Source organism: Octodon degus, unplaced genomic scaffold (assembly GCF_000260255.1).
Source record: "Octodon degus isolate 3935 unplaced genomic scaffold, OctDeg1.0 scaffold00079, whole genome shotgun sequence".
NCBI lineage: Eukaryota > Metazoa > Chordata > Mammalia > Rodentia > Octodontidae > Octodon > Octodon degus.
The window spans coordinates 3,123,544-3,137,383 of NW_004524655.1; the positions used below are offsets into that span (position 1 = coordinate 3,123,544).

Here is a 13,840-nt window from a genome sequence, read left to right on the forward strand (position 1 = left end):
GAGAAGAAGAAGAAGAAGAAGAAGAAGAAGAAGAAGAAGAAGAAGAAGAAGAAGAAGAAGAAAAGCAGAAGGAAGAAGAAGAAGAAGAGCAGCAGCAGGACGGGTGGGGTAGGAGGGGGCATGGGGCATCCTGGGAGCTTTGCTCCCATTGGACCAGCTGGTCATATGATTATGACTTACTGGCTGAGCTATTGGTCACCTCTATGACAGCCTTTAGGTGCATTAGAAAAAGGCTCTTCCACAACAGTACACGCAGTTCCACTCCAGTGTGTGGATTGGTGACAGCAGCATGAGGTGGCTTTCAGACCCTGCTTGTTCCCCTTGGACAGAGCTTTTTGTATCACGCACAACCCGTACAACTGGACAGGTTGGTTCTGCATCAGGAAGGGTTGTGTCACCCAGAGGTCCCTTGTTATTTTGAGGCATTATAGCTCCCAGCCATATTCGGTACTTAGCCTGTCTTCCTGCCCTTCTTTCTCTCTACCCAGTCCTACCCAGTCAGGACTACCTCTATCCTCTGCCCTGGGCATACATGCGAGATGGGGAGCAGGGACATCCCCACGGCTTCCCTAATCGTTGACTGGTGGAGTAAGAGGAGACAGGAAGCTGGGTGCCAGGAGGGGAGCCGGGGAGCCGGGGAGCCAGCCTGCCGCCACTCACCCTCAGCCTGCTGATGAACACGCCGGCGTCCTCCTCCGAGAGTCTCCCCTGCTGTGCCATGATGCGCTGGATGGCCTTGAGGACGTCGGCGGCCATGGTGACATCCCCGCAGACATAGATGTGGCCCCCTTGCTCTTTGAGGGCTCGGTACACGGCCTCGGCCAGCTGCTCTTGTAGGACGTCCTGCACGTACTTCTGCAGGGGGCAGGAGACCAGCTGTGTGAGGCTCCCAGGGCAGCTTATGTGCCCCCCAGAAAGGATGGGGGGACCCAAGGGTGTGTGGGCAGGTGGCTGCAGGGAAGGAGGGAGTGAGGGGCCGGAAGTGTGAGGCTGGCAAGGTGGGGGTGCTGTTGAACAGCGTGGGGAGGAGATGCTCTCCACTTTGGTTGACTGGAGCATAAAGACCCATGCTCCCCAGAGGCATCCCCAGTCAAGGCATCCAAAGGGGGGGGCTGTGATCTGCTTGCTCCTCCCAGCAGTGGCCAATGGGCACACATGGGGCGTGGACTCTGTACACTTCCGGGGGTGGCTGGGCACCAGCAGGCCCCCAGGCTGCAGTGCTAGAGAAGCCCAGGCCAGCTACAGTAAGCTCAGAGCATGCGCACAGGGTGTGTGTGGGGTGTACCAGGGCAATTTCTACTGCTGCTGGGGTGTTTTCAACTTGTGCAGGATCTCCCAGCTCCAGGCTTTGCCACATTCAGCTAATAAGATCTGAATACTTGACACTGGCTAATAATATGGACATAGGCTGGTGCCAGCTGGGTTCCAGCTGTCAACTGCTGTCTAGAGCCACTGAGTGCCACCCCCCCTCTGGTGCTCTGGCCCTTTCCCCAGGACTAATCACTCGGACCACCCAAAATCCAATAGAACCATCACCAGTCCCATGTCCCATGTCCCATGTCCATTCTGGTGGGTACTGCCTCTTTTTAAAAAAATGTATTTATTATAGGGTTTATAGGGTCTCACTATGTAGATCAGACTCCAGGGATCCTCCTGTTTTCAGCCTCCCAAGCACTGGGATTACAGGTGCATGCCACCACACCCAGTCTCAATCACCATCTCAGCTTGCCTAAGCAGTTGCTTTAGTCCACTGGGCTATCTAGCCAGCCCTTGGGTACTGCCTCTTAGGGCTGTGAAATAAATTATTCTATTCTATTTTATTTTTTTTTGTGGCGCTAGGGATTGAACCCAGAGTCTTTGTGTCAAGCTACATCCCTGTCTCTCTCTTCTTAAAATTGAGACAGGACCTTGCTAAGGTGTTCAGGCTGGGCTTGAACTTGTAACCCTCTTGCCTCAGCCTCCTACACTGCTAGGATGACAGGCTTGTCCCACCAGGCCTGGCTCAGTCCCAGAGCTTCCTTGTCACTGTAGGTGGAAAGCGGACATTTGCGAAGAGTTCATTCCCTTTACCCCTTCCCAGGCTCTAGGCTGCTACTAACCAGCAGTCAGGTCATGGAGTGCTAAAGCCTTTCAAGAGTGCTGTGGCGGAGATAGGAAGAGGTCCCCAGAGACCTGTGGACTGAGGGCCAGACTCCAGTGCAGCCATGTTCATGTCATGACTGGATTAATCCACTGATGAGTTCCTGGCTGAGTGATGAGTCTCTGGCAGAGCCCCACTGGAAGAAGTAGGTTCCTGGGGGGTGTACTGCTGGAGGTCAGATCTGTTCCAGGTGCTTCCTTTCTCTTTCTCTTTGAGTGTTTCTCTTTCTGCCTCTCTCTCTTCCTGTCTGTCTCCTTTCCATCTGCTATGAGGGGAAACCTACTACAAATAGATCCCTTTCCAGGCTTTCTGAAGTACTCAGGGTAACCCAGAAAGGGCCAAGTCGGGGCAGAGTCCCGAGTCTGCTCCTAGAATGCGTTCACACGAGTGTGCAGGGCTCACCTTTGGTTTGTCCGGCTCCCGGGAGTAGGCTGTGTACAGCTCTCTGAAGACGCCCTTGTTCTTGGCCTGTAGGGTCTCCTCCCTGTAGATGTGATCTATCTTGGATTGCCGGCACCCGAAGACCAGGACCATGGGGCAGGGACTGATTCCTGGGAACCAGAAGGCCACGTGTCACTGAGGAGGGCTTTGGAGCCCATGTGGGGGTGGGTGGAGATGCCAGGGTGGGGAGCTGGGACCTTGAGATGTGCTGTGTAGACCCAGGCTGAGGAGCACTGGGGCAGGCAGACGTGTGGGTACACACACACACACACACACACACAGAGCAGAAGGTGGCTTGGTGTGTTCAGGCCTCGACACACTCCCCTCTCTGGGTGTCTACCGTTCCTGTGGGCCCCATACTGCTTAGCAGCCCCCAGTACCAGGCAACATGACAGCCCAGACTTGGGCCAGACCTCCTGGGTCCCAATTCCAGCTGTATGTGACGGTGCCCAGTTTAGCCTTTTATGCCTCAGTTTCTCCAAGTGCAAAATAGAAACACAGTCGTCCCTCTGTATTTACCCCTTCTTGGATACCAAAATCTGTGGGTGTTTAAGTTCCTTCTATAAAATGGTACAGTAATTGCACGGAACGTATGCGTATCCTCCCGCACGCCTTAAAACACATAATTACAACAACCAACACCACAGAAACAGTTCTTATACTACATTGTTTAGGGGAATAATAACAGAAAAAAGTCAGGCATAGCGGTACATGCACACATAATCCTAGCTACTGGGGAGGCCAAGGCAGGAAGACACAAGTTCAAGGCCAGCCAGGGAAACTTGGTGAGACCTGTTTTCAAAGTAAAAATACTGATTAAAGAAAGGGATCTGGGCACGTAGCTCAGTCACGCACAGCTTGCCTAGCATGCGTGAGGCCCTGTGCTCAGTCATCAGAACCAGCACCACATAGAAGCTGTCACGTGTTCAATATAGATGGAAGCTTTTCTTCTAGTATATTGAATCAGCACTTGGGCGACTCTGCAGATTGGGACGCACGGGTCCCAAGGGCTGATGGTGGTGACGGCGCCTGCCTCACGAGATTACGGTGGGAAGTGAAGTGGGAGAACTGGGTCTGGCCTCTGGTGAGCTTTTTGCAAATCTCATCTGTTCTGCCGCACCCCCAGTGCCGTGGGAAAGAATTCTCTTTTTATTTGAGTTCTTTTTCTGTTCTGTATGTTGTCACAGTCCCGGCACCTCTGTTGGCGGAGGGTACTCCTTAGTTGCCAGCCTGAGCCACTGTGACACATACACGACTGCTCCACTGGATGGCTGTGCCACTGGTGGGGCCAAAGGATCTAGTCGCTTTTATTGATCTTTTGACTAATAAACTTAATAAAAAGTCTACAAATGGGTGGAATCTAGTTAGCTGCTTGAATCTGAATAATTACCACCCAAGTAAAAACATGAATGAACACTAGCCATACCGATTAAAAAATACTGAAATAACAAATTTAAGTTTATTAAATTAATAGTTTATCGTAATTAATTCTCTAAAATTTATCATGGATATCTTACAAGGACCCCACTGCTGGTGTATATAATATGTATTTTTATCTGCTGTACCAATCATTGGCTGGCAATGGGACAGTCATGTGTGTGTCACCGGTGGGGGGTGGCTGGATTCAACTCAGAGCTGCTTGGCCAGGAGACATGAATTGCAGCCGTGTGGTGAGCACGTTAAATCTCATCCGATGATGCCTCTCACGGCGGGTTCTCTCCCTCTGCTCCTCCTGCAGATGAATGGTTGCGGCCCCTACGCAGCAAGCCTGCTCTCGAGAGGCCGTCTAGGGGTCAGTGAACAAGCACAGCTATTCGATAAGGACTCACACCTGCCCCATTTAAGTCTGTTGATTTTAGCAGCAGCCTCCTCTGACTGTCAAAGAAAGGGGACTGCAGGATCGCAGGACCCCGTGTGGAGGGTCTGGAAGGGCCATTGGGAAGATACCATGAACTTCTCCCGTGGGTTGGGTCAGGACAGTATCTCTGTCCATCCTAGGCAGGGAAGCAAAAGAGATATATCACCTACCCACCTTTATGCTGGATGTCAAACTGCCGTTGCTGCCAGAAGCTTCGGAAGGGGGCGATGCCGGTGCCCGGACCAATCAGGATGCAGGGGACCTGGGGGTTTTGGGGTAGGCGGAAGCTGGGTGCGCTGGACAAGGAAGAGAGAGTCAGAAGTCTTGCTGAACTCAGATCTGATTCCAAACAGCAGAGCCCAGGGCAGATCAGGCAGCGAGGCAGAAGTCTGAGCCCAGGATTCTGTATTTATGGGCCCCCAGGAAGTTCAATGCCAAAGCTGTGTGGGCCATATGGTGAAGATTCCACTCTCAGTGGCTAAGGAACAATGGTGAGCCGTGGCCAGGGCTCAGGTGCAGATGCTTTTGATTGGCAAAGCAGGTGCCCGACAGGGGTCTGTATTTGGGTCTGCTTATTAACAAGGAAAGGGGAAGGGAATGTTTCAGTGGATGGGGGCAGCTGAATGAAACTGGGGACAGACTGAGGATGCCCAGAAGAAGCTGGGTAGAATTCCAACTAGTCTGCAAATACCACACAGACTGAGAGTGGTGCCCACTGGAGCCTGGCTTGTACCACATCCATAGCCTTGAGGAGTATTTGTCACGTAGACTTGGCTTTGCTGTGCCACTCAACCTCATCACCCTATTTCCCTAACATCTTGGAATAATGCAGGGTGTCGGTCTGCACTTTCTCTGACCCAGTCAACTCCCTGCAGCCCTTTGGGCTCCTCCCCGCCCACTCCAACTTGTGGCCCCAACATGCAGATCTGAGACGGTCTCTTGGTTTTCTTTCTTTCTTTCTTTCTTTCTTTCTTTCTTTCTTTCTTTCTTTCTTTTTTTTGCAGAACTGGGGATTGAACTCAGGCCCTTGCGCTTGCCAGGTAAATGCTTATTCTACTGAGCTATCTCCCTGGCCCTTAGCTTTTCTTCATTGCCACTCACCCTCTCACAAAACAGGGCACCACTTCGTCAGCCTGTATCCGGTTGAGCCAGGAGGAGCACACGCCGTGGTGAACTGGTCCTTCTCCATCTAGCAGAGGAAGAAGCAGGGTGGTCTGGCTGGCCCGCTGCCCCCGCCTCCTCCACCCTCCAGGGCAGGAAGATTTCAGGCTAGCACTACACTCCCACTTTGGAATTCATGATCTCGGAAGACCTCCAAAGGGGGAGAGGAAGTGCAAGAGCTGGGGTGGTGGTGGCTGGGCACTAGCCCAGGGTTCTGTTGGGTGCAGGTGGGTTGTATTCAAATACTGTCCACTGAGATGGCCTTGGGCAAGATATGGGGGTGCGCATACAGGGTCCTGGTGGCAGTCTGTAGGCACCATGCATTTCAATTGCTTTTCAAGGAGGGGCAGCACAGGTGAGAGCTTGGGACCGCTGCCAGGTGAGCTGCCCCAGGGCATGGCCGGGAGCCTAGCTGCTGTGGCCCTAGGGGAATGCAGACCTGCGCTCTGCCCACCTCGGGTATGATAGGAGACGATGGCCACAGTGAGGTGCACCTCGTCGGGGTACATGTCCGGGGAGGAGCTGATGGAGTAATAGCGAGGCTGCAGCAGGGACAGCTGGGTGAGCAGCAGGGTGGCCGGCATCTGGATGGACGGAAACTCCTCCAGCACCTCCACCATTGTGGGGTTCTTGCCCCATTTCCACTCCTCGTACTCCTGCAGCCCCTGCAGCAGAAAGGGATGGAGCAGAGTATGAGGCTAGCTGCTGCCTATTTCCAGTGGGTGCAAATAAAGAGCCATACTGTGTACCACTTTCGAGGAGCTGTGTCGTTCAGGGTTTGCATCTTTGGAGGACATTCTGAAATCCATAGTGCCTTGGTTCACTTGGGCTGCCAACCCCAAATACCTTTATCAGGTTGACCTGGACAATGGATTATGTGGAAGACAGACCATGGGAATGAAAGTTCCAGTGGATCTGCTGCCCGGGGAAGGCTACTCTTCATAGATGGCACTTACTACATGTCCTCACGAGGTAGAAGGGGTGAACCAAAGGAGGCGTGGTGGGACACACCCTGTGATTCCAGCGCCCTTGGAGCCTGAGGCAGGAGGATCTCAAGTTTGAGCCCAGCCTGGGCTATTTAGTGATTTAGGGAAATTCTGTCTCAAAATAAGAAAGGAAGGACTAGGGGTATAGCTCAGTGTGAAGGCTGGGGTGAAATCCTCAGTACTTAAAAAAAAGGTGAACCAGCTCCTCTGGTCCTCCTAATAAAGACACCAACCCCATGCCCAAGGACAAAAGATTCCTGACCTAATCACCGCCCAACTTCTCTACTTCTTCAGTGCAGGATGAAAGATGAAACCCAGGTCCGCAGGCTCTACCGCTGAGCTATTGCTATACCCCAACCGTTCCTAACACTTCATCTTGAAGCCAGGTCTTGCTAAGTTCCACCCTGCCTGGTAAGCCCCACCTCAATACCCTCACCTTGTAGGCTTAGTCTCAACATATGAATTTATTTAAATCTTTATTTATTTGGTACAGGGTCTCATTGTGCAGCTTGGACTCATAGTGATCCTCCTGCCTCAGCCTCCCCAGAGCTGGGATTACAGGCATACACCACCACGCCCAGTTTCAGTGGCTGGAATGGCATGCCCGGGGTTCTAGGGCTGGCATGGCATACAGTGCCGGGGATTGAACCTGGGTCCTTGCGCTTGCCAGGCAGGCGCTTAGACCACTGAGCTATCTCCCCAGCCCCATGTGAATTTATTGAAGAGGTGAAACAGTCAGACCACAGCAGGTATTACTGTTATGCCCATTTCGTGGATGAGGACATGGCAGGATGCAGAGGTCTTGTGGCTATGGAGTGGTGATGCTGGCCTCCGAATCTAAGTGAGTGTGTAGCAAACTTTAGCTAGCAGCTGCTCCTGGTTTGCCACCTACCTGGTTCTGTATGGACCATGAGATAAAAATTGTTTTTACATTTTTTAAATGGTTTGCAAAAAAAAAAAAAAAATCAAAAGAGCCATATTTTATGAGACAAGAATAGGAAATGAAATTCAAATATCTGAGTCCTCTAAGACCTTGTTGACCCGGGGTCATGCCTGCTTACTGATGTATTGTCTATGCTGCCGAACTGCCATGGTGGAGTTCAATTGTTGGAACTGAGACCAAAGGGATTGCACACTGAGATGCTCATCACCTGGCCTTGTACAGGAAAACATCTGCTGACCCCTGCCCCAGGCAGTCTGGAATGAAAGCTTTTGCTCCTAACCCTTACGGCTCCCTGCAGGACAAGAGTGAGGCCCTGTGGAGGTCGCGTCTTAGTGACTCCAGCCCCACAACAGGACGTGGCAGCTGCAGCAAGCACACCTGCAGCGTGCGGGTTGCGGAGGAGGCTGGGGCAGCTTCCTTGGGTGTGTTCAAGGTGATAAGTTGACACTGCAGGAAAAACAGGTTAGAGCGTGGAGAGGGCTGTGTTGGGGGTGTATTGGCAGCAAGGCCCAGCTGTTACCAGGGGACATGGGAACTCTCTGGGGCTCTGGAGTTGTTTTTCTTACATCTCAGAAGATGCCCTGGTGTCCCTTATTGTCGGCACCAGAGGCTCAGTTCCTGGGAGGGGAAGCAGAGTGCATTACACGCGTGTGTGGCAAGGCGCACTGGAGTGTGGTCCTGGAGACTGTCCTTGCCTAATGCATAGGAAGCGTATGTCCTGTGAATGTGCAGCCTGTACCTGAAGCCTGGCTGAGCTCCAGATGCTGCGGCACATCTGGCCAAGAGCGCCAGCGGAGGCTATCTGAGGTGGACACTGAGCTGGACCTGTCACCTGCCTGAGGCTGACAGCCGTCCTCAGGGCTGACGCCAGGTCTGGTTCTGGGGTGTTATGGCTTCTATCTGGATACCCCCCCATCACCACCAAAGCCTCATGAGATCATAGGTGGGGCTCTTGGAAGTGGTCGATCATGGGGATGTGATTCAGTCCACTGCTTCGTTTAACATAGTTCTGGGTGTGGATGATGGATTTAGTGAAGGGGAGACTCACTCTGGGTGTAGGTGGCACCAACCAATAGACTTGTAGCTTGGGTGGAATAAAAAAGGTAAGAGAAAGGAAGGCCCTGCTTCTTGCCTGCTGGGCCACAGGCTGTTTCTCTCCCGCTGTTTTTCTCTGTCGTGTTCCCCTGCCTTGGAGTGGGTCAACCATAGACCAGAAACCTCTGCAACCTGGGAGCTAAAACCTTTTCCCTTTTAACTTGTGGGTGTCAGGTATTTTATTTTTCCCAGCAATGAGAAAGTAACTAAGACAAATGGGCTGTTTACAGTCTGGAATTGATCACAGAATGAAAGATCCCAAGAGAGGCTCACTGCTGGGATGGAAGCCTTTGCTTCTAGGATGCTTCAAGAACCTTGTTTTTCCCTCCATAAATTGCATTGCAATCTGAGTGGCTCTGACCCGGCCTCCTTCTGTTTCGCTTGGTGTTAGCCTTGTTTTAAGATCTGGGAAGGCCAGAGAAATAGCTCTGCAGATTAAAGCGCCTGCAAGCAGGCGCAGGGGCTGGGGGTTTGATCCCCATGCCGGCCCCACCCCTAGGGTGTGCTGAGATGGCAATTGAGACTGGGCGTGGTGGCACAGGCCTGTAACCCCAGCTCTTGGGAGGCTGTAAACAGGAGGATCACTACAAGTCTGATCTATGCAGTGAGACCCTGAACACCCTGCAGACCCTTCCCTAAAATACAGAAAAAAAAATAAATAAATAAAGATCTGGTGATTCTTCCCGCCTTCTCTGACTCTTTTTTCTGTTTCCTTTAACACACTTTTCCATCAAAATAAAAAAAATCCTTGCTCATTTATCCCATCTTAAGAGACTTTGTGCTTTTCAGAAGAAATGGTCACACACATATGATTACATAAATTTCTATGTCATATAATCCTGTGCGAAGGGCATGACCTCTGGTCCTTCCTTCTTTTTTGGCCGGCTCAGCCCGCCCTGAGGGTGGGGCTGATGCAGCATGTGGTGCTGGGGATCAAGCTGCAGTCCCCTGGGCCAGCCTGAGTTTGTCTAAGCAGGCGCTTTAGACCACTGAGCTACCTTGGTCCTTGACACTGCACCGCCTCGCCATGGACTGTAAGTTTAAAATCACAATCAATTATGCACATAGTGTAAAAGATCAATAATCCTTCCAGGCGCCTGATGAAAACCAGTGGCCTCCTGCCCTACCAGGGCCATCTGATTTTAGCTCTCCCGAGGTAACCACTGAGAATTCTGTTTCTTCTGGTGTTTATTTCCATATTTCTAAATAGTATGCTCTTGCTAACCAGCCTGCTGCTCATGGCCCACCATTCAATCCCTTCTCCTGGAGGGCAGGCGGAGGCTTAAGCATCCTTTGCTAGGGGCTTGCTTACTGGCAAGGAGACCCCACTGGGAAGGCCTCCTGGGTAGGATCCTTCCTTCTTCCTTTCTCTCCGTTCCCTTTCCCCTTTTCCTGCTCTTTCCCTGTGCGATCCCCACCCAAAGCCTCATACATACTAGGCAAGGACTCTACTATAGAGCTACAACCCTGGCCATGAAAATTTTTTCTAATTTGGAGACAGGGTCTGGCTCATTGTTCAGGCTGGCTTCGCGCTCAGCAGCTGGAGTAGCTGGGGTTCTGGGGAGAGTTCCTACTGAACAGCCACATTTCTGTGCCATAAGGGTCGCATAAGCTTGCTTGCCTTCCTGACCACCAGAGGCCGCTTGTGCCTCACTGTTCGTCCTACAGCTCCTTTCACCAGAGCACTACGAGATGCTGCTTCTCTTTTTTCCAAGAAAGGGCTGAGCTGGAACTCATGGGAGCTCAGAAGGGCAAAGGTGGAGGCGGAGAGTAGCAACTTCTGCAGTGGCCAGAGTAGGCTCAGTTCAGAGGGGCTGCCCATGTGCTTTAGACGGTTAAGACCAGGCAAACCGGAGAAACCAACACGGTGACCACGTGCAGGTTAGAAAACGGTACAAGCTGCCCTCTGCTGGACAGATGTTGGAACAACAGTGCCACAGTTTGCCAGTGAGCAGGAGGTGCAAGGCACCCAGTGAGGATGGGCGATATGGGGCGGGGCACCCACCTTGCTGAGGACGAGCAGGCGCTGCTTCTCCTTCTCACTGGTGGCCAGGGAGGCGAACTGCTGCAGCTGCAGGGGCGTGGGCGGTGTGGTGATGTCCAGGTAGTACTTGAAGGCCTGGAAGATGGTGCAGGGGGGGAGGCGGGGCTCGTCCTTCCAGTTACTGATGACGCCTGAGGAAGCACAAGGGGACAGGGATGTAGAGAAGGCCTTGGGTCTGCTCCTGGCCTGCTGCGGCAGCAGAGGATGCCCTGGAGGAGCAGCGCGGCCCCGGGCCAGGCCATGCGAGCTTCCCTCTTCCACACATCTGTAGGGTCCAGGGGAACCTGAGCTCCCCTCATGAGTACAAGGAGCTAAAGAATAAATACAAATCCAAGTGATGCCTGGGAGGCTGAGGCAGGAGAATCTCAAGCTCGAGCCTAGACTGAGGTCTGGGTAACTTACTGAATTAGGGCAGCTGTGTTTCCAAAAAAACAAAAAAAGACCAGGGATGTAGCTCCGTGTAACGACCCTGTATTCAATTCCAAACCTCATGAGAACCAACCAAACCAAATAAAAACAAAAATGTAAAAGAGGGGAAAAACAGTATGAGAGAGTCCTGGGTGATAACCAGAAGCATGTTCTGACCGTATCTGTCCTCTTGTATTGTCTGCTTCTCACCTCTTGGCAAAAGGTGCTCATGTAGCTGAGACTCATCTAGCACTTTCTATGCACCAAGGACCATTCTCAGCGCTTTGTATTATTAACTAATTTAAGCCTCACAACGATCCCAGGTGGCGAGCAATACCATTATCCTGAGAAATATCAAGGCACAGAGAAGGCCAGGGCTTTGCCCGAGGTCACACAGCTCGGGGGCGTGAGGGGGCAGAGTCGGGGAGCCTGGTATCAGATCTTGCTGAGTACTGCACTGTAGCTGTCCATCTCCATACCTTTGGCTTCTGCATTCTGTGAATTCCACCAAGGATGGAAAGTATGTGAAGAGGGCTTCATCTGTATTAGCCATGGATAGGCCTTTTTGCTTTTTATTAGTTCCTAAACCACACGGCATAATAACTGTGCACAGAGATTGCATTGTACTGGGTGTCTTAAGTAACCCAGAAGTGCTTTAAAGCACGCAGGGGGCTGAGCATAGGTTAGGAATAAATAGCACATGCCATTTGAACAGTGGACTTGGGCATCTGGATTTTCATGACTTCCAGCAGTCCTGGGGACCTGTTCCCACGGATTCCGAGTGAGGATTTCTTTTCCTCTGGGTGCATCCCATGCGGCCCCTGAGCATAAGCATTTCCTTCCCGGAACCCAGAGGACGAGAAGCCAGGTGGGATTTCCTAAGAGAGATGTGAGCCTGTGAGGGATTTTCAGGAGGGCTCTGCCTGTGAGCTTCTCCTCCATTCTGCTGATTGCACACCTTAGCTCCTGTGTGAAGACAGCAGTTGGGGTGCTGCTATGGGCTGCCACGTGAGAGCCCTGAGCCCCACCTATAGCTGTGACGTGGAGCCCTGAGACCCATCTGCCTTTGAGGGCTCCTCATGGGGAACGCCAAGGATGGTCACTTCACAGGTCCTCCAACGAGGTCAAACATGTGGGCCAAGTCCCTCCGCGGCCACTGAGTCTGCAAGTCCCTTTGACTCTAAAGGGGGCCTGGCTCAGATCTCAGCTGGCATGGGCTTGGAGTTAGGATCCCACTCTAATAGGAATCAGGCCCAGGCTCTAAGAAGAGTCAGGATCAGACTTCAGCTGATATTTACTTGGGGGGGCAGTGGGGTGTCACAAATTTTCTTATGGGGTGATGGAGAGGAGGACAAAGGGGACGGTAGCTAAATGAATGTCTAGCGACGAGCACAGCAGAAATCCCTTTGTCCAGATGCCTGGTGTCATGGTGTCTGCTTGGTCAGCCATGAGAAAGGTCAAGAGCGTCTGCAAGGCTGGAGGGAACAGAGAAGCCACTCTTCTCTGTGGATTGGTGGCTAGGAAGAGGACGGGGTCTCCCCTTCCCATGACCCACACCACCTCTGGGCCTCCCTGGAGAAGGCAAGGGAAGGGTCCCAGGGTATTTATTACCCAAAGCCGTGTTCCGCTCTTCCAGCAGCTCCACCTTGACCATCTGGTTGGTAGGGGGCGCGTCCTCCAGCCGCTCGATGAGGGCATTCACGAGGTCTTCGTGGTTGCCAGGGAAGACCCCCAGGTGGTCTCCGGGCTGATACTGGAGCTCCTGGTTTCCGTTGGTGTGCAGACGCACAAAGATCGTGGATCGGCTGCAGCGAGGGACACGGAGAACAAGGGGGACCAGAGTCACCAGCTTCTGCCCCTCTTCTCTGCTTGGCGGTCGTAATCCCCTTCTTCTACTTTCCCGGGGGCCTGCACCCCATCCTCCTCTCACACTCACCCACGGGGTCCTCACTGCACGTCCAGTGGCATCCCTGGGCTCACCTGGACAGGGAAGTGGCACCCAATACGACTGCTCCCCTCTTTCTCATCTCCCCGCTTGTACACCACCACCTAAGCCCCACCTTCCAGGCAGCTTGATGGCTATTCCTGCCCGGTCTCTTTCTCTGGTTCCACTTCATCTCCCCAAACTCTAAACATCGGAGCACCCTAGGGCCCATCCTCAGAAATATCTACTCTGTCTACTACCTCTGCTTACACTTCTCCATTACATCTCCCACCCTCGGACCTGCAGTATCACTCGAGTCCTCCTGGGGTATGTAATCTGTCCCCAACCAGGACAACATGAATTCTGTGGCTGGCTGAGCCACTGCTACATCCCTTGTACCTAGCACAGTGCCTGGCACATAGTAGGTTCTCCAAAAGTATTTGTTGAAGGAAAGAATCTCAGGCTTCTGGGGTAAATCAGCTGCTGGGGAGGCTGTTCTCAGTACCCATTAGGATTCTCCCAGGGACCAGCACCCCGATGGAGCCACAGGCCACCTGGTGAAATTCCATCTTTCCTGAGAATTCCATCCCATTTTGTAGCCCTGGTCCTCATACTGTCAATGGTAAGGGGAGAAAGACCTGACCTGAAGCTTGGGTTCCTCTTACGCATCAGTTCACTAGTATCACAACACCGAGAGACACAAGAAGAAAATCTAGAGGGAAACACAGGTCTGGCCATGCCCTTCCATTGATTTCTGTGTTTCATATTCAATGGCTTCAAAACTAAATTCTCAGAAGGTCCTTTAGTACAGGTACTACTACCTACGCCTTACCCAATCCC

General features: G+C 52.3%; 1 protein-coding gene across 1 annotated transcript in view; it reads right to left on the reverse strand.

The window, feature by feature from the left end:
- The window catches only part of Nos1 (nitric oxide synthase 1), a 119,138-nt gene that overhangs the window by 7,209 nt on the left and 98,089 nt on the right, over positions 1-13,840 (reverse strand). Inside the window, exons 22-28 of the mRNA XM_004636337.2 lie at positions 12,688-12,881; positions 10,630-10,799; positions 6,055-6,265; positions 5,541-5,628; positions 4,614-4,735; positions 2,543-2,691; positions 661-855 (exon numbers count right to left, since the gene is read on the reverse strand). Of these exons, the coding sequence (XP_004636394.2) occupies positions 661-855; positions 2,543-2,691; positions 4,614-4,735; positions 5,541-5,628; positions 6,055-6,265; positions 10,630-10,799; positions 12,688-12,881 (1,129 nt within the window). The remainder of the gene's footprint in view (positions 1-660; positions 856-2,542; positions 2,692-4,613; positions 4,736-5,540; positions 5,629-6,054; positions 6,266-10,629; positions 10,800-12,687; positions 12,882-13,840) is intronic.